This window comes from Leucoraja erinacea, chromosome 8 (genome assembly GCF_028641065.1).
Source record: "Leucoraja erinacea ecotype New England chromosome 8, Leri_hhj_1, whole genome shotgun sequence".
In the NCBI taxonomy this organism is placed as follows: Eukaryota; Metazoa; Chordata; class Chondrichthyes; order Rajiformes; family Rajidae; genus Leucoraja; species Leucoraja erinaceus.
In genome coordinates this window covers 74,625,754-74,651,669 of record NC_073384.1, presented here as the reverse complement: position 1 = coordinate 74,651,669, position 25,916 = coordinate 74,625,754, and the positions used below count along the sequence as shown (strand labels likewise).

The 25,916-nt window shown below is 45.3% G+C and overlaps 1 protein-coding gene across 1 annotated transcript in view; it reads left to right on the top strand.

Moving 5' to 3' along the window:
- The window catches only part of si:ch211-130h14.4 (uncharacterized), a 118,186-nt gene that overhangs the window by 60,326 nt on the left and 31,944 nt on the right, over nt 1–25,916 (top strand). The window contains exon 8 of the mRNA XM_055639991.1: nt 13,927–14,022. Coding sequence (XP_055495966.1) covers nt 13,927–14,022 — 96 coding nt within the window. The remainder of the gene's footprint in view (nt 1–13,926; nt 14,023–25,916) is intronic.

Below are 25,916 nucleotides of genomic sequence, written 5' to 3'. Positions count from 1 at the left end.
CCATCTGCCATCTTTCAGCCCATTCTTCCAAATAGCCTAAATCTCTCTGTAGACTTTAGAAATCGACTTCATTATCCACAACACCACCTATCTTAGTATCATCTGCATACTTACTAATCCAATTTACCACAATATCATCCAGATCATTGATGTACATGACAAACAACAGTGGACCCAACACAGATCCCTGAGGCACCTCACAATTCTCTTTAATTTTAAGAAAGAAAGACAAGTTTTTACTTGCCATTTTCTTTTTTTTCTTTTTGCATCAACTTATTTTTCTGTAATTACTTAGTTAGGAATAACATTGTAACGAAATTAATCGAGTGACAACAAAATGGCGATGAGACTGCACTATGTCGCAAAGATGTATGTAGGAAGGAACTGCAGATGTTGATTTAAACCGAAGATAGACACAAAAAGCTGGAGTAACTCTGGGTCAGACAGCATCTCTAGAGAGAAGGAATGGGTGATGTTTCGGGTCAAGGCTAAAGAAGGATCTCGACCCGAAATGTCACCTACTCCTTTTCTCCAGAGATGTGGGCTGACCCGTTGAGTTACACCAGCTTTTTGTGTCTATCTATGTGGCAATGATGCACATTCTGATCTATGATGGGAAATGTGATTGGGAAGAGTTAACTGGCCGGTATCAAAGTGCATGTTGATAATCCAGCTTTGTCCAACATAATTCAGAAAGATCCACCTGGAGAATAAACTTCCCAAGTAACTTGTACAGAGTTATAAATGATAATATTTATTTAGATTTCTTTGTTAACTTACCTTGGGGGAATTGGATTTCATATTTTAATATCCTCCTCCAGCAGTCCCTTGGGATTGAGCATGGGGCAGAGGAGACTGGTGAGATGAATGTAGGATCAATGCAAGTGCCTTGCCATAGTTGGGGCAATAGGCATTTGACGGGGATGAGTGAGTACTTTGGGAGTTGATGTACTTCCTACTCCTGTGCGTTTCTGAGTCAAGATTCTCAATGCCTCCTTGAGAGCTTCTTCTTCACTTTGAGTAGTCAAGGGCCATGGATTCCCACCGCCAAGGAGAATTTGAGAATATGTACCATTGATACTCTCATGACTCAAAACTCACATAGTCACAAGTTCACAAAGTCACAAGTTATCAGAGTAGAATTAGGCCATTCGGCCCATCGAGTCCACTTCGCCATTCAACCATAGCTGATCTCTGCCTCCTAATCCCATTCTCCTTCCTTTTCCCCATCACCTGTTCTAATCAATAAATTGTCTATTTCTGCCTTAAAGATTCTCTTGACCGGCAGAGCTGAGCCAATTTAGTTGATGGAGCAATTTGTCCAACTGCTTCTTGGTAAATATTTCTGTTCAGCTGCATTTCAAAAAAGACACTCTTTCATTAATCTTTCCTTCACCAGTAAAAGATCCAATTTCAGTTGAAAGTTCCTCTGCCTGCCTGTATTGCACTCCAGATCATTAGTTTATTTCATTTTAGAGATACAGAGCAAAAACAGACCCTTCAGCCCACCGAGTCCGCACCGACCAGCGATCCCCACACATTAACCCCCCCATTACATGGTAAATGGTAGGGATTGAAGAATGATCTGTATAACCGTGGTTCCTTGATGGAATCTCATATAGATCTTTTGGTAGCTGCTTTATAAATCAGAGCATTGAGTAAGAACTGGGATGTAATGTTAAAATTGTAGGCATTTGCAAATCTGGAGTATGGTGTACTCGCCCACTCAAAATTTCAGAGGAGATTAACTAGAATGTTGCCTGGGTTTCAACCGTTACAGAGAAAGGTTCTTTCCTTTATTCTCTGGAGCCAGTAAAAGATCCTTTAAAATGATGAGAGGGTTGACAAGTTGATTGGACAAGCTGCCTGCTTCAAGAGGCCATGATTTCAGAATTAAGGGACGTGGTAACATGAGGGGGAAACTTCTTTACCAGATGAGCTTCCAGTGGGTTTATTTGGTATTTAAAAATAAATTGGATAGGCATATGGATGACAGGGATGGAGGGTTATGGTATGAACAGGTGGGCCCTTTGTTCCACGGACTTGAGGTCCGCACCGTTTCCGTGCTGTAATTCCCCACATATTAACACTATCCTACACACACTAGGGACAAGTTTTACATTTACAGCAAGCCAATTAACCTTCAAATCTGTACGACTTGCGTGTGGGGAGGTATCCGAAGATCTCAGAGAAAATCCATACAGGTCACAAGGAGAACGTACAAACTCCATACAGCAAAGCACCCGTAGTCAGAATCAAACCCAGGCCTCTGGCGCTGTAAGGCAGTAGCTATACCACTGTGCCTCTGTGCTGCCCATTGCTGTGAGACACTTTGTAAAAATTCTATTCATTTCGCAAATAATTGTTTTTACAATTGGGTGAGACAGCATTATCCTTTACGTGAATTTATTAGAGATAATTCTGGAAATGCACACTGGGTTAAGCAGCACCTCTGGAGAGAAAAGCATAGGAAACACTGTAGATTAATAATGACATTCCACCAGCATGCTTGGTCCTTATTTCAGATTTCCACAACCTGCAGTTTTTCTTTTATAGAAGGAACGGGTGACATTTCTTCAGTATGAAACGTCACCCATTCCTTCTCACCAGAGATGTTGCCTGTCCCACTGAGTTACTCCGGCATTTTGTGTCTATCTTTGGTTTAAACCAGCATCTGTAGTTCCTTCCCACACTGTTTTTTCTTTCATGTTACCCTTAATATATGGGGACTCCCTGCAGTCAAATACAGAGCGTATTTGACCAGCGTGTCCTCGTATATTAAGGGTAACATAAAAGAAAAACATTGCAGGTTGTGGAAATCTAAACATTGTTTGAACTCTGTTTGAAGCATGTCTACATGACTTGTTTTCCCCGACAGGGGAGTCGTGTTTGAAGGGAACAAGTTAGAGTTTCAGTTGCCCCCTTGTTAAGGCAATTTAGTGATGCATCCTTTAGCACAATTCATTGCTGATATCAAATGATCAGTCATTTTAGCCATTTGTGTCAATACAAACGTATGTTCAGGATGGAAAACACAAGGGAGGGGGGGCGATACTGGGGGAGCACAGTATTACAATGCATCAGTAGGCATCAGTAGGATACCAACACTGGAGCTTCCTAGAGTGATACAGTGTGGAAATAGGCCATTCGACCCAACTTGCCCACACCGGCCAACGTGTCCCAGCTGCACTTGACCCACCTGCCCGTGTTTGGTCCATATCCCTCCAAACCTGTCCTATCCATGTAAACTCCTCTGCATTTCATCAGCATAATCTTCATTTGCTACCTTAGCGTGATCAACAAAAGTGGTCGGAGCATAATGAAGAGGCTCTCTCAATTATTTACCATCGTTTCAGTGGAAGGTCTGTAGAGGTTTGGCTGGAAAATTCGGAAAACCAGCAACAGAACTCGTCTCCCTAGAACCGCGTTGTGTCGGAACGTGCAAACATTAGAATTAGAATGCCTTTATTGTCATTCAAACACACAAAGGTTTGAACGAAATTTTGTTCCCTGCAGTCATAACAGTAAAAAAAAAGCTGCAATTCTCAATGCAGGGATTTACGGCTTTAAAGGCAACAGGAAACCCAGGTTGGTCTTTTCAATGAAGCTCAGAGATAAAGTGAGAAGAAGGGAAACGCTGACAATTTAACTGATGGTACGATGGTCAGCATGGGCTCAGTTTAAGAAAGTGCTCCATGTGTGCCAAGTTATTGTCCATGCCAGTTGACATTGGAGTTGGCCAGCACCTTGCACAAAGAAGGAAACGATAGCTGGAGATTCTTGCTCCTAACATGCTAAGGGTATAGTTTGGGGTTGGGCTTGAGAATGGTGAGCAAATCAACAAAATGCTAGATGATGCCCATGTTTCCAGTGTAAGTTGTCGTAGAGGAAGTATGAATGAATGAATGAATGAATGAATGAATGAATGAATGAATGATTGATTGAATGTATGAATGAATGAACGAATGAACGAATGAATGAATGAATGATGAAAACTTTATTGTCATTCAGATATACACCTAGACACAGTGCACCTTGAACGAAATTTCGTTGCATTTTATTCTCCAAAATCAAGTAATAGTTAAAAGTTCTAGGTGCGTCCGTAAAAATGCCTCAAGCGCATGGTTCTGTAAAATAAATATATATAAAAAAGTTTTTAAAAAGTGACGATATTTAAAAAGTTCTAGCCTCGGTTTTTTTGATTGTTCAGTAATCTTATGGCCTGGGGGATGAAGCTGTTGCAGAACCTGGTTGCCCCGCTCTTCATGCTGCGGTACATCCTCCCAGAGTTAAGCAACAACAATGTATGGCATCAACAATGTTCAGTTCAGATTACTTTATAATCATGTGTACCGAGTTACAGTGGAAAGCTAGCATGCTCTCGAGTCAGCGGAAAGACAATACACCACTACATTCGAGCCATTACAGTGTATAAGGGAATAACGTTTAGTGCAAGGTAAAGCCAACAAAGTCCGATCAAGGATAGTCCGTGGGTCACCAATGAGGTAGATAGTAGTTCAGCACTGCTCCAGTTTGAGCAGCACTGCACTCAGCACTGATTCGGTTGCCTGATAACAGCTGGGAAGAAACGGTCCCTGAAAACGGAGGTGCTTGGGTGCTTTGGGAAGAATAGAATAATAATAATAAATAATAATAAACTTCATTATGGACTCGAGGTCCAGACAAGAGGCAACATTACATAAAAATGCATTGCATATTAAATATCATAATGTACATATACAATCTTAGTATATCACTTATAAAAGCATCATAAATTATATATATTTTAAAACACAATACATGAGTTAAAAATCCAGATTAAAAGATGATCAATGTCCTACAACGAGACAAAGATGCCAGTGTCTCCACAGCTGGGATTCGTAGCGTGTAGTGCTAGCCCTTATGTTTGACAAGGCCACAATAATTACATTTTTAGAGTCATTTATCCTGCAAATGAATTTATACATGTGATTTCTTAGGATAGCTTCTAAAGTACTGACTCCTGCAGCCACAAACATGTTACTAGCACTACATCATCTAGGTTTCCTTAGCAGTGGCATCGTTATATGCCACCTTTAGTCTCTGCAAACTTGTCGTTCCATAGTTCGACCACAGGTGCGCAGTGTAGAGTGGTGTGCAGCATGCTCTAAATAGCACCATCTTCACCACATCTGCACACGCACCAAATTTACGCAAGAGGATATTCACCTGTACATACAGCAACAATAGAAAAAAATGCTTCATGATATTTTTCAATACATTCCAAACGTGCAATAGCCAACAAACCACTTTACAAGGTGCAATGTCATTGCAATGTTACAATGATGGCCAAACGGTGCAAATAGGAGAGGACATTGTCGTATGGGAGGAATTGAAAATGTGAGTCAGTGAAGACTATAATAAGGTTTATGTGGACCAGGGTACTGTTTATTTAAGATATATTATGAAGCAGCACCCCCAGTAATAGATTTTAATTTCAAGTACGCAAAAGATTTTGTTGCTGCCAAGTATCCAGATGTGAAAATTATGTATTAGATTTCACCCATTCTGTATAAGGGGCTCAGAAGCAAAGGGGCTACTTACTGAAGATAGACACAAAGTGCTGGAGTAACTCAGCGGGATGGGCAGCATCTCTGGAGAGAAGGAATGGGTGATGTTTCGGGCCGAGGCCCTTCTTCAGACTGGATTATAAGGGACCCTTCTTCAGGCTGGATTATATAAAATTATTAAGGGATTGGACCCGCTAGAGGCAGGAAACATGTTCCCGGTGTTGGGAGAATCCAGAACCAGGGGCCATAGTTTAAGAATTAGGGGTAACGGGGCTGTCCCACTGCGGTGACCTAATTTGTGAGTTTAGAAGAGTTTGCCCTCGACTCAAACTCGCAGCATGGTCGACACGTGGTCCTAGGAGGTCACTGGAACTCTCCTTCATGCTCGAGGGAAGTTCCCGCATACCCGTGGTCTCAGTTTGGTCGAGGAAAATTTTTCAGCATGTTGAAAATGTTTCCGCCAGTAAATTTGGTCGGCATGGTTCTTTTGAACTCATAGTGCAGTGGAGTGGGGTCGCTAGGCAGTCGAGGGCAGCCGTAGGCAATCTCCTTCTAATTGGCTCATTGGTGTTTTCTGAACCCAGGCAAACCGACTGGTAATGTTAAATGCCCACTAAACTTGATTCTAAGTTGTCTGTCTTCTTAAAAGTGTCTCAACTCCTTCTCCCCCCCTTTTTTTCCCCCCCCCCCCCCCCCCCCCCCCCCCCTCTCTCTCTCTCCCCCCGCCCCGCCTCCGCGCTCTCTAAAGGATTACCGTACACTGTGCAGCCATCTTTTACCTTCCTGTTCATCGCGGGTGTGAATTTCACACAGGGCTCCCCCACTTTCCCTGGCCCCCGCCTTTGCTGTGTGTGTGTGTGTGTGTGTGTGTGTGTGTGTGTGTGTGTGTGTGTGTGTGTGTGTGTGTGTGTGTGTGTGTGTGTGTGTGTGTGTGTGTGTGTGTGTGTGTGTGTGTGTGTGTGTGTGTGTGTGTGCGTGTGTGCGTGCGTGTGTGTGTGTGTGTGGAGGCCATTTCTCTGGATGCTTTCAAGAGAGAGTTAAATACAGCTCTTAAAGATAGTGGAGTTAGGCGATATGGGGAGAAGGCAGGAAAGAGGTACTGATTGTGTATGATCAGCGGTGCTGACTCGAAGGGCCGAATGGCCTACCCCTGCACCTATTGTCTATTGTCTGAAGATGTCTGTCTGACAAAGGGTCTCGACCCGAAATATCACCCATTCCTTCACTTCAGAGATGCTGCCTGACCCGCTGAGTTACTCCAGCACTTTGTGTCTATCTTCGGTTTGAACCAGCATCTGCAGTTCCTTCGTACACATTCAGGCTACTTATTGATATAGTATCTATCATTAGCTTTGTTGTTGGTCCATATATGCATCCTGTCTTAAACTCTGTGATCCACCGCAGCCTTTAGAAGTTTGGTCAGGCACAATTTGACCATTAAACCTCTTCTGAGTACATTCAGCTGATTTTTGTAATTGCTTCCAATGCTGTGAGGATTACTGGGAATGTCACCAAACCGTGAGGAGGCCAGGCTGGTCTTTTATCCTACCTCCTGCTTAAACTTGGCCACATGGGCTTGTGTTTACCCTGCCTGGTCCAGGACAAACACATTTAGCTCATTCCTTCTAAGCATCAATCTAACTTCAGGAAGATAAATTGTTCACAGGCACATGGTAGAAAGCAACAAGAAAATGTCCTCTTGATAAAGGAAGAACGAAAGATAAAATAGCTCATCATATTCCAAAAGCTGCGCCCACAAGCGCTGAAAGCGATCGTTTTACTCAACTCATCCTGGGTTATATGCTGTCATCCAGAGCACCACTCTCATTTTAAAAAGCATTAGCTGCACTCAGTTTAAGTTATTCGACCTTGAAGACCACAGATCGCAGCTGAGAGAAGTATATCCAGGGTCAAGTGCAAGCATTTAGGGTTGTCCAACGGGTCACATGCAGGGAAGGGAAGGTCCAAGAAATTAATAGCAATAGTGGAATTAACGGCTAAGGAGGTTGCCGCATCTATCCATAAATGACAGAATGGTGGGGCCCAGGTTCCAACATCTAATGATGGCACCAATCAAAACGTTCCGAGCTAGGTGGGGGGGAGTTTGGGGGGGGGGGAGTGCGGTATCAGTTGGCAGTGATGGGGTCAGTCGAGAGCTACATTACTGGCCACTTGCACTGACAGACCACAAATTAGTCAATCCACTCTTGAACCTCATCACAGCCTTGGTTCCAAACCATGGATTAAAAACCCTGATCTCCAGGTGAAGTGAGAATAACTGCCCTTGACATCAAGGTGGCATTTCACCGTCTGAAGAAGGGTCACGACCCGAAACGTCACCCATTCCTTCTCTACGGAAGATACTGCCTGTCCCGCTGAGTTACTCCAGTTTTTTGGGTCCATCAAGAAGAACTGCAAGCTGATAATAGGGAGTTAGAAAAGTGGAAAAAAGGGTTCAAATGGATGATATTGTAGTGATCACAGAGACGTTGCAGAAACAAGCGATGGAATGGCAACTCAAAGTTGTGGTAACAAGGTTTACAGATCAGGCGTGTGGTATAAAAGTGAACAGTTGCAATGCTTTTAATTACAGCTGTGAGAAGGATAAAACGTTGGCAAGATCATCTAGAGGCCGTGTGGTGAAGAACAATAAAAAGGCAATTAGAAACATAGAAACATAGAAATTAGGTGCAGGAGTAGGCCATTCGGCCCTTCGAACCTGCACCGCCATTCAATATGATCATGGCTGATCATCCAACTCAGTATCCCGTACCTGCCTTCTCTCCATACCCTCTGATCCCCTTAGCCACAAGGGCCACATCTAACTCCCTCTTAAATATAGCCAATGGACTGGCCTCGACTACCCTCTGTGGCAGAGAGTTCCAGAGATTCACCACTCTCTGTTTGAAAAAAGTTCTCCTCATCTCGGTTTTAAAGGATTTCCCCCTTATCCTTAAGCTGTGACCACTTGTCCTGGACTTCCCCAACATCGGGAACAATCTTCCTGCATCTAGCCTGTCCAACCCCTTAATAATTTTGTAAGTTTCTATAAGATTCCCTCTCAATCTCCTAAATTCTAGAGAGTATAAACCAAGTCTATAGTCTTTCTTCATAAGACAGTCCTGACTTATGGGGAGTGCAGTGGAGAGATAAGTTTGTTTGGCCTTCCATCATAAGGCAGTCCTGCAGAAACATCCCAGGGGTCCAAATCAGTCTTGTATCTGTCCCAGGAATCAACCTTCTCTGCACTCCCTCTATGGCAATAATGTCCTTCCTCAGATTTGGAGACCAAAACTGTACGCAATACTCCAGGTGTGGTCTCACCAAGACCCTGTACAACTGCAGTAGAACCTCCCTGCTCCTATACTCAAATCCTTTTGCTATGAAATTCTCTCATATTCCCCAGATAATCTGATAGAAAGGCATATCTGGAGATAGCAAAAGCTCAGAACTAATACATTTCTACAAAGGAAAAGATTAATCACTAGTCCAAATCCTCCTCTCTCCAAATATTGAGGCAAACAAAGTATAGGGCGATATGAAAAGTAAACTGAAGATAGACACAAAAAGTTGGAGTAACTCAGCGGGACAGGCAGCATCTCTGGAGAAGGGTCTCGACCCGAAACGTCATCCATTCCTTCTCTCCAGAGATGCTCCCTGTCCCAGGTACACAAAAATGCTGGATAAACTCAGCGGGTGCAGCAGCATCTATGGAGCGAAGGAGATGGGCAACGTTTCAGGCCGAAACCCTTCTTCAGACTGATAGGGCTGTCCCGCTGAGTTACTTCAGCTTTTTGTATCTATCTTCAGTTTAAACCAGCATCTGCAGTTCCTTCCTACACATTGTGAAAAGTATATTTTGGAAATCTAGATCGCAACACTGTGGAGGGAAGTGTAGTGAGTAGGGAACTGGAATTAAACTGTGGGTACATACTTCCCTTCCGTCGCAGGCATCTATATGAGGGACTCCCTATCGACAGCAGCACCTATCATCAAAGATCCCCACCATCTGGCCAATGCCTTTCTTGCCCCTGATATCGCCGAGAAGGCAAAAAACAAACTTGGTTCCACACCACCCGGTTCAGGAACAGATACTCTTCTACAACTGTGTAGGAAGGAACTGCAGGTGCTGGTTTAAACCGAAGATAGACACCAAATGCTGGACTAACTCAGCGGGACAGTCAGCATCTCCGGAGTAAAGGAATAGGTGACGTTGCGAGTTGAGACACTTTTTCAGACTGAGAGTCAGGGGAAAGGGAAAGGAGAGATATAGACGATGATGTAGAGAGATGTAAAACAAATGAATGAAAGATATGCAAAATGTAACGATGATAAAGGAAACGGGCCAATGTTAGCTGTGTGTTAGGTGAGAATGAGTTACAGACAATCTAAAGATCAGAAGTGATAGGAGAAGAATTAGGCCATTCGGCCCATCAAATCTCTGAATAATTCTTACAATAAAGGGGAGGTCATTAAAGACTGAGGTGAGAAAAAACTTTTTCACCCAGGGAGTTGTGAATTTGTGGAATTCCCTGCCACAGAGGGCAGTGGAGGCCAAGTCACTGGATGGATTTAAGAGAGAGTTAGATAGAGCTCTAGGGGGCTAGTGGAGTCAAGGGATATGGGGAGAAGGCAGGCACGGGTTATTGATGGGGGACGATCAGCCATGATCACAATGAATGGCGAATGGTGCTGGCTCGAAGGGCCGAATGGCCTCCTTCTGCACCTATATTCTATGTTTCTATCTATCTACTCCGCCATTCAATCATGGTTGGTCTATCTAACCCCATGCTCCTGCCTGCTTCCTGTAACCCCTATCATCCATACTCAATGAGACTCAGCAAGACGACTTTGAAGCTTGTACAACTAGGGTGGGGGAGGGATGGAGAGAGAGAGAGAGAGGGATGCAAGGGTTAATTGAAGTTAGAGAAACAATATATCGTACCACTGGGGTATAAGCTTCCCAAACGAAATATGGTGCAGTTCCTCCAATTTGCGTCTGGCCTCACTCTACAAGAACACTCTACAGTTAAACATTCCTAATCCTACGTTGACAACAGAACACTGTTGGGGCCTCTCTCTTGCACTATCATACATTTGGGGTTTTTTCTAATGATGTTCTTGCACTCATGTCTTGATTTTGTATTACTTTAGTTTAGAGATATAGATGCAGCGTGCAAACAGGCCCTTCGGCCCACCGAGTCCGTGCTGACCAGCAATGTTTACAATTTTGTGTGTCATTTATAAATCATCTACGTATCATTGTTTTTGTGGATTTACCTACTCCTCTGTGCCTATGATGCTGTTGCAAGCAAGATTTTCATTGTCTCTGTGTCTCAATGTGCTCAAGCAGATGACAATAAACTTGAATTTATACATATATAACGGGCAGCTGGATAGTCCTGTTAATGCATAGAACAATATTAGAAAGGTGAGAAGGGATCTTATTGAAACATATAAGATTATTAAGGGTTTGGACACGCTAGAGGCAGGAAACATGTTCCTGATGTTGGGGGAGTCCAGAACCAGGGGCCACAGTCTTAGAATAAGTGGTAAGACATTTAGAACGGATATGAGGAAACACTTTTTCACACAGAGAAGTTGTGAGTCTGTGGAATTCTCTGCTTAGGCTGGTGGAGGCTGGTTCTCTGGAAACTTTCAAGAGAGAGCTAGATAGGGCTCTTAAAGATATTGGAGTCAGGGGATATGGGGAGAAGGCAGGAACTGACACTGTCCAAAAATTCCGCGCGGCAACGGCCTGCCGGCCCGCAGCCGCATTGAGGCCGTACGCACCACCTCGACGGGCGTGCGCAGCGTCTCGACGGCGTACGCCTAGCGCCACCTTCCCGTGAACTTCGCTCGAACTTCACGTCAACTTGTACGGGATCACTCGACCTCCGCGTGGCTGCCGCTTACGGTTTGGTCGCGCTTGCCGCATGCAGTCGCATGCTCGTGGGACTGGCCCTGTACGGGGATCACTCGACCTCCGCGCGGCCCCCGCTTACGGTTTGGTCGCGCTTGCCGCATGCAGTTGCATGCTCGTGGGACTGGCCCGTTACTACCTACAACAATATGGAAGCTGAAGGGGAAAGTTGGCATTCAATTAACAAAATGCCTCAACTCTGCACCCATTCGCCTTGCAGCCACACTTGTCAAGCACTGTCTAACTCTAATTAGTACGGGCGTGTGTCATGTTAGGAAGAGTGTGTAACTCCTGCAGTTATCTGTGGTTGAAATTAGAAAGGGGTGAAAAAGTGTAGCAGGGATTGAACGGAGTAGCTGTGACTTGTGCTGGCAAGTATTTTGTTGCTGTGATTTCTCACTATTTGAATGACAAATTTGCATGACAAGTGGCAGGGCATTCTCTCGGCTCTCAGCCTCTGCTGAACACCTTCCCCTGTCTTGTGGAGGGTGAAACACAGACGGGTGCATGCAGCGAATTTTAAGCAATGTATCATTCAAAATACATTAAAAATATTCAAAAATAGAGTAATATCACATCAGTGAAAGACGCAAAAAGCTGGAGTAACTCAGCGGGACAGGCAGCATCTCTGGAGAGGAGGAATGGGTGATGTTTTGTGCCAAAACCATCTTCAAACAAATCATATCAGTGCTCACTAATGAGTATAATTTTAGACTGAAATAGTTCGATTGTTACACCAAGGAGATCACAGACTTATGGCCTGTCCCGGCCTGTCCCACTTACACAACTTTTTCGGCGACTGCCGGCACCCATCATAGGTCTTTGCAGGTCGCCGAAAATGTTCAACATGTTGAAAATCCAGCGGCGACCAGAACAAGGTACGACTCTTTGGGCGACTACTCATGACCATACAGGCTTCACCCCGTGACATGTCACCAGGGTGTCGCCTGTTTGGTCGTGAGTGGTCTCCTCAGTTGCTCAAAGAGTCGTAGCATCAGCATGTTAAACATTTTCGGCAATATCTATGACATCTCCTGGGATAAATAAAGTTCTATCGTATCGTATTGCAATAGACATCCTTGTGTACATGAGGTGTTGGAAGGGACCAATCTCCAGCGAGCTAATTGGAAATACGGGCATATTGGAAATTCAGCTTTTACTTTGGTCTAAGATAGACACAAACAGTTGCAGTAACTCAGCGGGACAGGCAGCATCTCTGGAGAGAAGGAATGGGTGAAGTTTCGGGTCGAGACCCTTCTTCAGACCCTGCTTTCACCTGTTGGAAAGCAGATTCCCAGCCAGCAGTGGAGGTGATGAATGAGCATTCGTAAACCTTATTCTTTCCCGCACCTTCATAACAATTCGGGTTCACCTATACCTGCATTATACCATCTCAATGGTTTTATTTACTTTTGCAGATGCCTTTAACCACAATAAGAGGCTTCTTTTCATCTTTCCTTCCTTAATTTGATTGAGTGGTAACCAACGTTTAAAAAAAAAAAAAAAATTAAAATTAGACAACTTCACAAAGTGCTCATTGCTAAATAACCATATAACCATATAACAATTACAGCACGGAAACAGGCCATCTCGACCCTTCAAGTCCGTGCCGATGAATATAGATGAATATCGCCTGATTCACAGGCTTTAGTGAAACACGCTGTGGGAAGGAGGAAGAGCCTTGTGCAGAATAGTGGGAGGTTGGGAAATGATAGTGAAACGTAGCCCAAATTGCTCATCCAAGTACAGAGGTCCACTAAGTCTGAAGAAGGGTCTCGACCAGAACCGTCACCTATTCCTTTTCTACAGCGATACTGTCTGTCCCACTGAGTTACTCCAGCATTTTGTGTCCATCGACTGTTTTCTGGTCCCTATTGCTGATATCATGCCAAGCTATTATACCTTTAACCATTAATCCAGTCAAGGTTCTGCAACTTTTATTAAATGGAAATTCTTAAAATGATATTGTTTTTAATCAACGTTTCCTTTGAATGGAGTGTTGACCCAAGTCTTTCAAAATGTAATCATTTCCTCAAAGATTACTGCCAATCTTTTAAAGCAAAGATAGACACAAACAGTTAGAGTAACTCAACGTGACAGGCAGCATCTCTGGAGAGAAGGGATGGGTGACGTTTTGGGTCGAGACCCTTCTTCAGTCTTGATCCGAAATGTCACCTATTCCTTTTGTCCAGAGATGCTGTCTGACCCGCTGAGTTACTCCAGCTTTTTGTGTCTATCTTGGGTTTAAACCAGCATCTGCAGTTCCTTCCTACAAATCTTTTGAAGTGCTTCAGTTTAGTGAAAAGCCCCAGAATTTTTTTTTAACCAAATTGCAAAAAGTTAGATCATGTGATTTTTTTTTTACAGCGGTCTCGTTAAAGGAGATAAATGATCATGGTTTAAAGCTTGGTAATGATCTAAATTAGATTTGTCATTCATTCACGTTCTTTGCAGAGTGAGCTTCCCGGATTGCCGACCTTACATCACGCAACTCATCCCAAGAGTAAACAAAGGAAAGTGCATGAGGAATCTGAGCAGATTTTTCCCAAGGTAGGTGCCAAACCCACAGGCCTACAAGGCTTCTGTTTGACAGTGTTTTTCAGTAGCACATATACCGACCGCCCAGTGTTAGAATTAATACTCCCTTTCCTCTAAAGCTAATTAATTGTTGTCACCTCAAGTGAGCAGGTGCTGGAAACTCTGCTTGCTTTGCTTTTTACAACTCGCAGGAGGGAGATGGATGCTCGTTGCGAATAAGGGAAATCTAATGTTAAGGGCCTCTCTCTACCCTCATGATATAAAGACCTTCTCACCTAAAGTAATACATTTGCAAAACCCAAAGGCAAACACCAAAAAAAAAACTTGAAGGATTGATGAAAAATCACCATCTCGGACATCGTTGAACTAAACAGAAACTCCGGGATGGATGGATTTATTTGAGAATACTTTCTCGCACGCTGCTGTCAAAGTCAACTCATTCCTACAGAAGCAGAGTTACATTGGAGCCCATTGAGGCGTCGGTAAACAAAGTGTAGCCTTGGCTGTCAGCATAACTGCAAGAAGTATTGCTCACAAACCTTCACGTAGACAGGCGAGAAGTCAGCCTGGATATGCCTCGTAATAATATGCAGTGAAGATTTATAGGGAGGCAATGCTGGCATCACCCATCAAGAAAAGTCTAGATCTGGCCTTTTTCAATTGCCTTTGCGATAAGCAAAAGATGGAAACAGCAAAATAAGGTGTTTGTACTGATTGCTATAAGGTCATAAGTGATAGGAGCAGAATTCGGCCATTCGGCCCATCATGTCTACTCCGCCATTCAATCATGGCTGATCTATCTCTCCCTCCTAACCCCATTCTCCTGCCTTCTCCCCATAACTTCTGACACCCGTACTAATCAAGGATCTATCAATCTCTGCCTTAAAAATATCCATTGAGTTGGTCTCCACAGCTTTCTGTGGCAAGGAATTACACAGATTCACCACCCTCTGACTAAATAAATTCCTCCTCACCTCCTTCCTTCCTTTAATTCTGAAGCTATGACCTCTAGTCCTAGACTCTCCCACTAGTGGAAACATCCTCTCCACATCCACTCTATCCAAGTCTTTCAGTATTCTGCATGTTACAATGAGGTCCCCCCTCTCATTCTTTGAAACTCCAGCGAGTACAGGCCCAGTACCGACAATTGGATCGCATGCCCTTGTTCTCTGGCCTGACACTGGGAAGAATGAGCTGGAGTTGTTCCTGCTGTTAACCCGCTTACAGTTCAAGTTTCTTTTTCTGCTGAATAGCCCAAAGTCCCCTCACTCATTTTGTGCATTTTTTTCAATGAAGCTGAGATGGAAGACAAATAAAAACGATAAAGTCGTCAACAGACCAAGGTCCTTTCAAAGATATTAAGTTGATAGGTTCACAAGTTCACAGAGCAGAATTAGGTGATTCGGCCTATCACATTGTCAGGTCTAGTGAGTATTTATTGGATTTCTCATATATCACCTTTCCAGAATCTGCAGTTTTTTTCACTTGAAATGGCAATATTTTGACATTTTATCCCATGGTAGTAGTACGCGGTTGTATAGGGCTCTGGTGAGACCACATCTGGAGAATTGTGTACATCCTTGTGATTGAAGCAGTGCAGCGTAGGTTCACGAGATTGATCCCTGGGATGGCGGGACTGTCATATGAGGAAAGATTGAAAAGACTAGGCTTGTATTCACTGGAGTTTAGAAGGATGAGGGAGGGATCTTATAGAAACTTTTAAAATTATAAAAGGAGTGGACAAGCTAGATGCAGGAAAAATGTTCCCAATGCTGGGCGAGTCCAGAACCAGGGGCCACAGTCTTAGAATAAAGGGGAAGTCATTTAAGACTGAGGTGAGAAAAAACTTTTTCACCCAGAGAGTTGTGAATTGAGAGTTGTGAATGACCTCTAGGGCCGAGATGGCCTGTTTCCGTGCTGTAATTGTTAATTTATGGAATTCCCTACCACAGAGGGCAGTGGAGGCCAAGTCACTCGATGGATTTAAGAGAGAGTTAGATAGAGCTGTCGGGGCTAGTGGAATCAAGGGATATGGGGAGAAGGCAGGCACGGGTTATTGATAGGGGACGATCAGCCGTGACCACAATGAATGGCGGTGCTGGCTCGATGGGCCGAATGGCCTCCTCCTGCACCTATTTTCTATGTTTCTATGTTATGCCCCCCTCGGTCATGACTGACCATGGGTGATGCATCCTAGTTGTTGGCTGCTTGCTCCAGACCTCGGCTGGAGCAGCGTTGCTTTATGCTGAAGAGACCAATGCGGGAGTGACAGTCTCTGTGGCAAAGATCACATGTGTGTGTGTGTGTGTGTGTGGTCTCTGGTTTGGTGAAGTTGCTGCGCTCCTTCCTGCTTGTCTGCCGCTGCGTTCATCAGTTTCTCTTGCCCCGTTTTGAGATGTTGGTTCAGGGTACATCTCCACCTCGTGCGGTCAGCTGCAAGACTCTCCCGGGACTCCACATCGATGTGGAGCGCCTTCATGTCTCTCTTGCAGACATCCTTGTAACGTAGCTGGGGGTGGCCGATGGTTCTCCTCCCAGATGTCAGCTCTCCATAGAGGATGTCTTTTGGAATACGGCCATCCTCCATGGCAGAGGTCATTGTTTTAAGGTGAAACGTTAGAGTTTAAAGGGAAGTCTTTTATACCGAGTGCTTGGTGCCTGGAACTTGCTGCATGAAGAGGTGATGGAATCAGACACAATCCTTATGTTTGAGGCATTTAGAAAGACACTACACTGGTCAGGATCAGGAATGTAATGCTGAGGTTCTATAACATAGAAACATAGAAACATAGAAATTAGGTGCAGGAGTAGGCCATTCGGCTCTTCGAGCCTGCACCGCCATTTAATATGATCATGGCTGATCATCCAACTCAGTATCCCGTACCTGCCTTCTCTCCATACCCTCTGATCCCTTTGGCCACAAGGGCCACATCTAACTCCCTCTTAAATATAGCCAATGAACTGGCCTCAACTACCCTCTGTGGTAGAGAGTTCCAGAGATTCACCACTCTCTGTGTGAAAAAAGTTCTCCTCATCTCAGTTTTAAAGGATTTCCCCCTTATCCTTAAGCTGTGACCCCTTGTCCTGGACTTCCCTAACATCGGGAGCAATCTTCCTGCATCTAGCCTGTCCAACCCCTTAAGAATTTTGTAAGTTTCTATAAGATCCCCTCTCAATCTCCTAAACTCTAGAGAGTATAAACCAAGTCTATCCAGTCTTTCTTCATAAGACAGTCCTGACATCCCAGGAATCAGTCTGGTGAACCTTCTCTGCACTCCCTCTATGGCAATAATGTCCTTCCTCAGATTTGGAGACCAAATGGAGACTAGTCGGGATGCATTTGGAGTATTGTGGGCAATTTTGGCCACCATATTTGAGGAAGGATGTACTGGCTCTCGAGCCAAGTCAATGGATATTTTTAAGGCAGAGATACTGTAGATAGATTCTTGATTAGTACAGGTGTCAGAGGTTATGGGGAGGTTATGATTGAATGGCGGAGTAGACTTGATGGGCCGAATGGCCTAATTCTACTCCTATCACTTATGACCTTGTAAGGCGTAGGAGGATAATGGAGTTAGTGTAGATGATTAAGTGGTCAATGCAGATGTAATGAAGGGTCTGTCTGGTGATGCAGGAGAACTTCTACAAAGTAGGCACACCTTGAGGAGATTTTGCAGTGGAGCAGACAGAATGTGGAGCAAGGAACTGCAGATGCTGGTTTACACCGAAGATTGACACAAAAAGCTGGAGTAACTCAGTGGGTCAGACTTGGAGAAAAGTAATAGATGACGTTTCAAGTCGAGAGGGGCAGTCTGAAGAAGGGTCTTGACCCGAAACGTCACCTATTCCTTTTCTCCAGAAATGCTGTCTGACCCGCTGAGTTACTCCAGCTTTTTGTGTCCATCTTCCGTTTAAACCAGCAACTGCAGTTCCTTCCTACAGATAACTTTGCGGATCTGTCCGTTTTAATTCTGCAAGTGCACAATGACATTCTTTTTAAATCAATGATTGGGTCAACACCATCTAATGCAGGGATAAACTGAGCCCCATTTTGCTTTAATCACTGCCTGGATTATTTTAAAACGTCCGGGTCAGTTTAGTTTGGCAGTTTGGAATTGTTGGTAATGCTAACCGCATCAAAAGCAGCAGAAAGTGAAGGCCAGCTCCTTGTGATGGCACGGGCCACTGTGTCCAAACGCAAAGGTCTCACCTTCAAACAAGCTGCCATTGTCAAATGCTCCGTGGGAGGGGCGGAGAACAGAAGACTTATCAAAAAATACTCGCACCTTCCCCTGGTGATTCACTGTAATTTTATGAGCTGTGAGGAGGCAACTTTGACACCAATCCCTTAAAGAGCAGCCAACAGCTGCAGAGTGGGGAAGGGGTGGGGGTGGGGGGGGCAGTGTGTGGTGGTGGAAACAGGAAAGTGACCTGGGGAGGAAGAAAAGATCATGAAGATTCACTTTTACCTTTGATGTTTACAATAGGCTTGAGTCTTTTCAACTTCCTTTTTGTAATTAGCTGTCTTTAGGTACTTTGACAAACTGACCACCTAGTTAAACAACATTCTCCAAACAAAAAATTCTTCCCTATTTACTTTTTTCTAATTATTACTTTTACAACGGAAGAGTTGCTGGATTTAGATTGGGATTTAGTTTCTCACACAGTGCCTTGTGGAATATTCCTTGTACCAAAAACATTTATTCACCTTACCAAAGGCACTGGTGAGATTGTAAAGTGATTATGTATTTTTCGAGCTGAGATCTAAGGTGTAGAAGGAGGTTTCCGTAGAGCAAGATCGAGATACATTTCAATCCTCCCCACCCTTCATATGAACGTTACCCATGCAAGGTGTATGTGCTGTGGCTCAAAATCAAGCTCAGCGCTGGCACTACAAAGGCAATAGGTAGAGAGGACCTCATCCCGGGTTTCAAGTGTTCTGCCGATGCAACGTTTAAGGATGAAATGTTAGTAGTATTGTTATATTGTAATAGAACGTATTGAATTGTTTAGAAAGGAGCTGCAGATGCTGGTTTAAACCGAAGATAGACACAAAATGCTGGGAGTAATTCAGCGGGACAGGCAGCATTTCTGGATAGAGAGAATGGGTGACATTTCGGGTCGGGACCTTTCTTCAGACAAATCACATCAGTGCTCACTAATGAGTATCTTACACTGAAATTGTTAGTCTGTTGCCACCAAGGAGATCAACAGACTTAGGAATTGGGGCGGGAGAGGATTGTGGTTGAGGATCAGGCAGCACAGATGGTAGAGCTGCCGGTTCACAGTTCCATTGACCCACATGGTGGCTGTGTGGAGTTTGCAAGTTCTCCATGTGACATGTGGAGAACTCTAATCCTCACCTTCCCAAATCCCAAAGGCGTGTCAGTTGGTAGATTAAATGACTCCCTCAGGAGAGAGGGAGAGAGGGGAGGGAGGGAGGGAGGGAGAGAACGAGAGGTGAGAGAGAGGGAGAGGGAAGGAGGGAGGGAGGGTGAGTAGAGAGGGAGGGATCGCTGAGGGAGGGAGGGAGGGAGAGTGGGGGGGGGGGGAGGGGGGAAGGAGGGAGGGAGGGAGGGAGAGGAGGGAGAGAGGGAGGGAGAGAGGGAGAGAGGGAGGGAGAGAGAGAAGGTGGGAGTGAGGGACAGGGAGGGAGAGAGGGAGGGAGGGAGGGAGGGAGGGAGGGAGAGAGACAGAGAGGGGAGGGAGGGAGGGAGGGAGGGAGAGAGAGAGGGGGAGAGAGAGGGGAGGGAGGGAGGGAGGGAGGGAGAGGGAGAGGGAGGGAGGGAGGGAGTGAGAGAGAGAGAGAGAGAGAGAGAGAGAGAGAGAGAGGGGGAGAGAGAGAGGAGGGAGGAGGGGGAGAGAGAGAGAGGGAGGGAGGGAGGGAGAGAGGAGGGAGGGAGGGAGGGAGGGAGAGGGAGGAGGAGGGAGGGAGAGAGAGGGGAGAGGGAGGGGAGAGAGGGAGAGGGAGGAGGGGAGGAGGGAGGAAGGAGAGTGAGGCTGAGCGAGAGGTAGGGAACGAGGGAGGGAGAGAGGCAGAGAGGGAGTGAGGGAGAGAGGGAGGGGAGAGAGGGAGGGAGGGAGGGGAGAGAGGGAGAGAGGGAGGGGGGAGGGAGGGAGAGAGGGGAGGGGGATAGGGAGGGAGGGAGGGGGAGGGAGGGAGGGGGGGGGAGGAGGAGGGAGGGAGGAGGGAGGAGAGCGGAGAGAGAGAGGGAGGGAGGGAGAGGGAGGGAGGGAGGGAGGGGAGAGGAGGGGGAGGGAGGGAGGGGAGAGGGAGGGAGGAGAGGGTTGGAGGGAGAGAGGGAGATTGATGGGAGAGAGGGGGGAGGGAACGGGAGATTATTGAGAGGGAGAGAGAGGGAGGAAGGGAGGGAGGGAGGGGAGGGAGGGAGGGAGGGAGCCAGGGGGAGGGATTCAGAGGGAGGGAGGCTGAGGGAGGGAGGGAGCGGTTCCTGCCTTTTGAGGGATCCCTGACTCCGCTACTCTTTAAGAGACCTATCTAGCTCTCTTTGGAGGGAGCGCCCGGAGAGAGGGATGCCTCCACCCCCCTTGAGGCAGAGGAATTCAGACAGAGCACCACTCTCTGGGAGGGAGGGAGGGAGGGAGGGAGGGAGGGAGGGAGGGGGGGGGGAGGGAGGGAGGGAGGGGGGGGAGGGAGAGGAGGGATCCCAACTGGAGAGAGAGACGCTAGTTAGAGCCTGGAGCGCGGGTCCACTAGCCCTAAGCCTTAAATCTCTAGGGGGGGGAGATGCCCTCGTCTCCTTCTAAAGGCCAGAATGTACAAGAGGGAGGCTCCATTCTCTCAGGGATATGACAGTCAGGAGGGGAGGGAAGGGACCTTGCGTGAGGAGGAGGGAGGGAATCAATAGCAAGAATATGAGGAGGGAGATCTCAGTTATAATTTGTTTGGTTGTTTTGGTTTGGTCCATTTTGCATATGGAGTCCGAGATGGGATTGAGGGACTTTCATTTCACGCCAGGATGGGCAGGAGTGTATGGGAGGGAGAAAACTTGACTAGACTTGAATGTCCTTCCTCAAATTAGAGGACCAAAACTGCAACACACAATAGGGAGGGTGGTTTACAATAGGGGCCCTGTAGAAGAGTGCAGAGGACCTCTTTTGAGTTACAGAGGGAGGAGGGAGGAAACAGGTCAAGGAGGGAGGAGGGAGAGAGGAGGGAGGGAGGGAGTGAGGGATGGGAGGGTCTGAGAGATGGAGGAGCGGGAGAGAGGGAGAGAATGGGAGGGAGTCTTTTATAAAGGGAGAGAGGCCATTGTGATTTTCATCTGCAGGGAGGGTTTTGTCTACCAAAGGGAGGGAAGGAAGGAGATTATTGCATTTTAATCCTCTGCTGCATGTTTCACAAGCTTTCAATTGATCTTCTTCACTGCAGTCGTCTATTTTAAAATTATTGTGTGCTCAAAAAGAAAATGTAGACAATAGACAATAGGTGCAGGAGTAGGCCATTTGGTCCATCGAGCCAGCACCGCCATTCAATGTGATCATGGCTGATCATCCCCATCCAGTTCCTGCCTTCTCCCCATATCCCCTGACTCCGCTATCTTTAAGAGACCTATCTAGCTCTCTTTTGAAAGCGCCCAGAGAACCTGCCTCCACCCCCCTCTGAGGCAGAGAATTCCACAGACTCACCACTCTCTGTGAGAAAAGGTGTTTCCTCGTCTCCGTTCTAAATGGCTTACTCCTTATTCTTAAACTGTGGCCCCTGGTTCTGGACTCCCCCAACATCAGGAACATGTTTCCTGCCTCTAGCGTGTCCAAGCCCTTAACAATCTTATATATTTCAATGAGATGCCCTCTCATCCTTCTAAAGTCCAGAATGTACAAGCCCAGCTGCTCCATTCTCTCAGCATATGACAGTCCCGCCATCCCGGGAATTAACCTTGTAAACCTACGCTGCACTCCCTCAATAGCAAGAATATGTGTGTTATGATTGTGTTTATAATTTGTTTGGTTGTTTTGTTGTTTGTCTTTTGCACAAAAGTCCGCGAGCATTGCCACTTTCATTTCACTGCACATCTCGTATGTGTATGTGACAAATAAACTTGACTTGACTTGAATGTCCTTCCTCAAATTAGAGGACCAAAACTGCACACAATACTCCAGGTGTGGTCTCACTAGGACCCTGTAAAACTGCAGAGGACCTCTTTGCTCCTATATTCGATTCCTCTTTTTATAAAGGTCAACATGCCATTCGCTTTCTTCACTGCCTGCTGTACCTGCATGCTTACTTTCATACTAATGTACAAGGATCCCCAGATCCCGTTGTACTTCTCCTTTTCCCAACTTGACGCCATTTAGATAGTAATCTGCCTTCCTGTTTTGTCTACCAAAGTGGATAACCTCACATTTATCCGCATTAAACTTCATCTGCCATGCATCTGCCCACTCCCAATTCTTCTGCTATGTAGATAGCAGAATAACTACAAACATAAACTTATTTTATGCCAGAGATGAAGAAAAACTTGTTCTGGGCCCTTGTCAATCAATAACATCAAAACATTTTTTTTAAATCATGTCTAGAGAATGATGAGAGATGGACACAAATTGCTGGAGTAACTCAGCAGGACAGTCATAGACTCGTGTATAAAATCGTGAGAGGAATACGTCGGGTAGATGCACAGGGTCTTTTGCCCAGACTAGGGGAATCGAGGACCAGAGGACATAGGCTTAAGGTGAAGGGGAAAAGATTTAACAGGAATCTGAGGGGTAACGTTTTCGCACAATGGTTTGGTGGGTGTATGGAACGAGCTGCCAGAGAAGGTAGTTGAGTCAGGGACTATCCCAACGTTTAAGAAGCAGTTAGACAGGTTTTCCCATATTGGGATATGGATCCAATGCAGGCAGGTGGACTAGTGTAGCTGGGACATGTTGGCCAGTGTGGGCAAGTGGGCTGAAGGGCCTGTTTCCATCACTCTATGACTCTATGACGGGCAGCATATCTGGAGAGAAGGAATTGGGTGACGTTTCAGGTTGAGACCGTTCTTGTGACTAGACCTTTGGTTTAAACCAGCATCTGCAGTTCCTTGCTACACAGAGTTATGAGAGTTGTCATACGTACCAGCAATGGAACAAATAAATAGGTTCAAGTTTATTATTGTCACATATACTGAGGTACAGTGAAAACCTTTGTTTTGCATGTTAGCCAAACAGATCAGATATACCGTACATAGATACAATCAGATCAAACTCAGGTATAATAGATAAAGCATTAGGAAAGAAAACAAAGTGGCAAAAGGGAAGAGACTGAATTCTTACTTGCTGCAGCTTAACAGGCTCATCAATGCAATAACACTCAGATAAATATATAATAACCAATAATAATATTAAATTAGTAAGAGTAATAACTATAATAGTCCATTGTGCAACCAGGAATAGTCCATGGAAGATCGTGGCTGCTGAGGTTGTGGTTAGTGTTGTGTGGTGTTCACGTTCCTTAGAAGGCTTAGGATGTTGGGCATGTCCCTGACTACTCTCACCAACTTCTACAGATGCAGCATAGAAAGCATTCTATCGGGATGCATCACAGCTTGGTTTGGGAACAGCTCCAATTAAGACCGCAAGAAATTGCAGCGAATTGTGGACGCAGCCCAGACCATCACACAAACCAGCCTCCCTTCCTTGACTCCATTTATACCTCACGCTGCCTCGGCAAGGCCAGCAGCATAATCAAGGACTAGTCACACCCTGGCCACTCCCTCTTCTCCCCTCTGCCATCGGGCAAAAGGTAGAGAAGTGTGAAAACGCACACCTCCAGATTCAGGGACAGTTTCTTCCTGGCTGTTATCAGGCAACTGAATCATCCTACCACAACCAGAGAGCAGTGCTGAACTACTATCTACCTCTTTGGTGACCCTCGGACTATCCTTCATCGAACTTTGGTGGCTTTACCTTGCAGTAAACATTATTCCCTTATCATGTATCTATACACTGTAATCAAGTTTTGTCTTTCCACTGACTGGTTAGCACACAACAAAAGCTCTTCACTACCTCACGAGAGGACGAGGAAACACTTTTCTCACAGAGAGTTGTGAGTCTGTGGAATTCTCTGCCTCAGAGGACGGTTCTCTGGATACTTTCAAGAGAGAGCTAGATAGGGCTCTTAAAGATGGCGGAGTCAGGGGATATGGGGGAGAAGGCAGGAACGGGGTACTGATTGGGGATGATCAGCCATGATCACATTGAATGGCGGTGCTGGCTCGAAGGGCCGAATGGCCTACTCCTACACCTATTGTCTATTGCCTATTGTCTATTATAATGGCCTACTCCTACACCTATTGTCTATTGCCTATTGTCTATCGGTTCACGTGACAATAAACTAAACTGAACTGAACAAAACAAGAGTCTGATGGTTGTTAGGAATAACTGCTCTTGAATCTGGTGGTCACGATGTTCGGGCTCCTGTGTCACCTTTGTGGTGGTAGTCCAGAAATAGTGGATGCATTAGTAATAATCTTTCAAAACTCTTTAGATTCTAGTTCCAGAGGATTGGCGGGTAGCAAACGTAACCCCACTTTTAAAGAAGGGAGGGAGAGAGAAAACGGGGAATTACAGACCAGTTAGTCTAACATCGGTGGTGGGGAAACTGCTAGAGTCAGTTATTAAAGATGGGATAGCAGCACATTTGGAAAGTGGTGAAATCATTGGACAAAGTCAGCATGGATTTACGAAAGGTAAATCATGTCTGACGAATCTTATAGAATTTTTCGAGGATGTAACTAGTAGCGTGGATAGGGGGGAGAACCAGTGGATGTGGTGTATCTGGACTTCCAGAAGGCTTTCGACAAGGTCCCACATAAGAGATTAGTATACAAACTTAAAGCACACGGCATTGGGGGGTTCAGTATTGATGTGGATAGAGAACTGGCTGGCAAACAGGAAGCAAAGAGTAGGAGTAAACGGGTCCTTTTCACAATGGCAGGCAGTGACTAGTGGGGTACCGCAAGGCTCAGTGCTGGGACCCTAGCTATTTACAATATATATTAATGATCTGGATGAGGGAATTGAAGGCAATATCTCCAAGTTTGCAGATGACACTAAGCTGGGGGGCAGTGTTAGCTGTAAGGCGGATGCTAGGAGACTGCAAGGTGACTTGGATAAGCTGGATGAGTGGGCAAATTGTTTGGCAGATGCACTTTTAATGTAAATGAAAAAAATGTGAGGTTATCCATTTTAAAGATTAAAAAGACAGAGGGGGAAAGCTACCTAATGATATCATCTAAAGATTGGCTCGATTTTACAAGGGGAGATGCATCGAAGACCTAATAGACATAATAAAGTTTCAGTCATCTGGAAGGTAGTAACCTTCCAATACAGAGGCAGTGAAGGAAAGGAAGAGGAACTGGGAGCACTTTCATAGCAAAAGGATTGGAGTATAGGAGCAGGGAGGTTCTAATGCAATCACCAGGACCAGGGGATTCAGTAATGAACCATATAATCTGGAGTATTGCGACACAGTTACACCACGTCTCCAAAAATGTATACATAGGTTTTTATTGAACAAATCTTAGGGAAAACAGAGCAGGTTCAACGATACTGATTCCTGGGATGTCAAAACTGTCTTATGAAGAAAGACTGGATAGACTAGGTTTATACTCTCTAGAATTTAGGAAATTGAGAGGGGATCTTATAGAAACTTACAAAATTAGTAAAGGGGTTGAACAGGCTAGATACCTAGGAAGATTGTTCCCGATGTTGGGGAAGTCCAGGACAAGGGGTCACAGCTTAAGGATAAGGGGGAAATCCTTTAAAAACCGAGATGAGAAGAACTTTTTTCTCACACAGAGAGTGGTGAATCTCTGGAACTCTCTGGAATGCCACAAAGCGGTGATCGAGGTAGAATGGGATTCATATGATTAAAGTATTTAAGAAAATTTCAGATGTGGCCC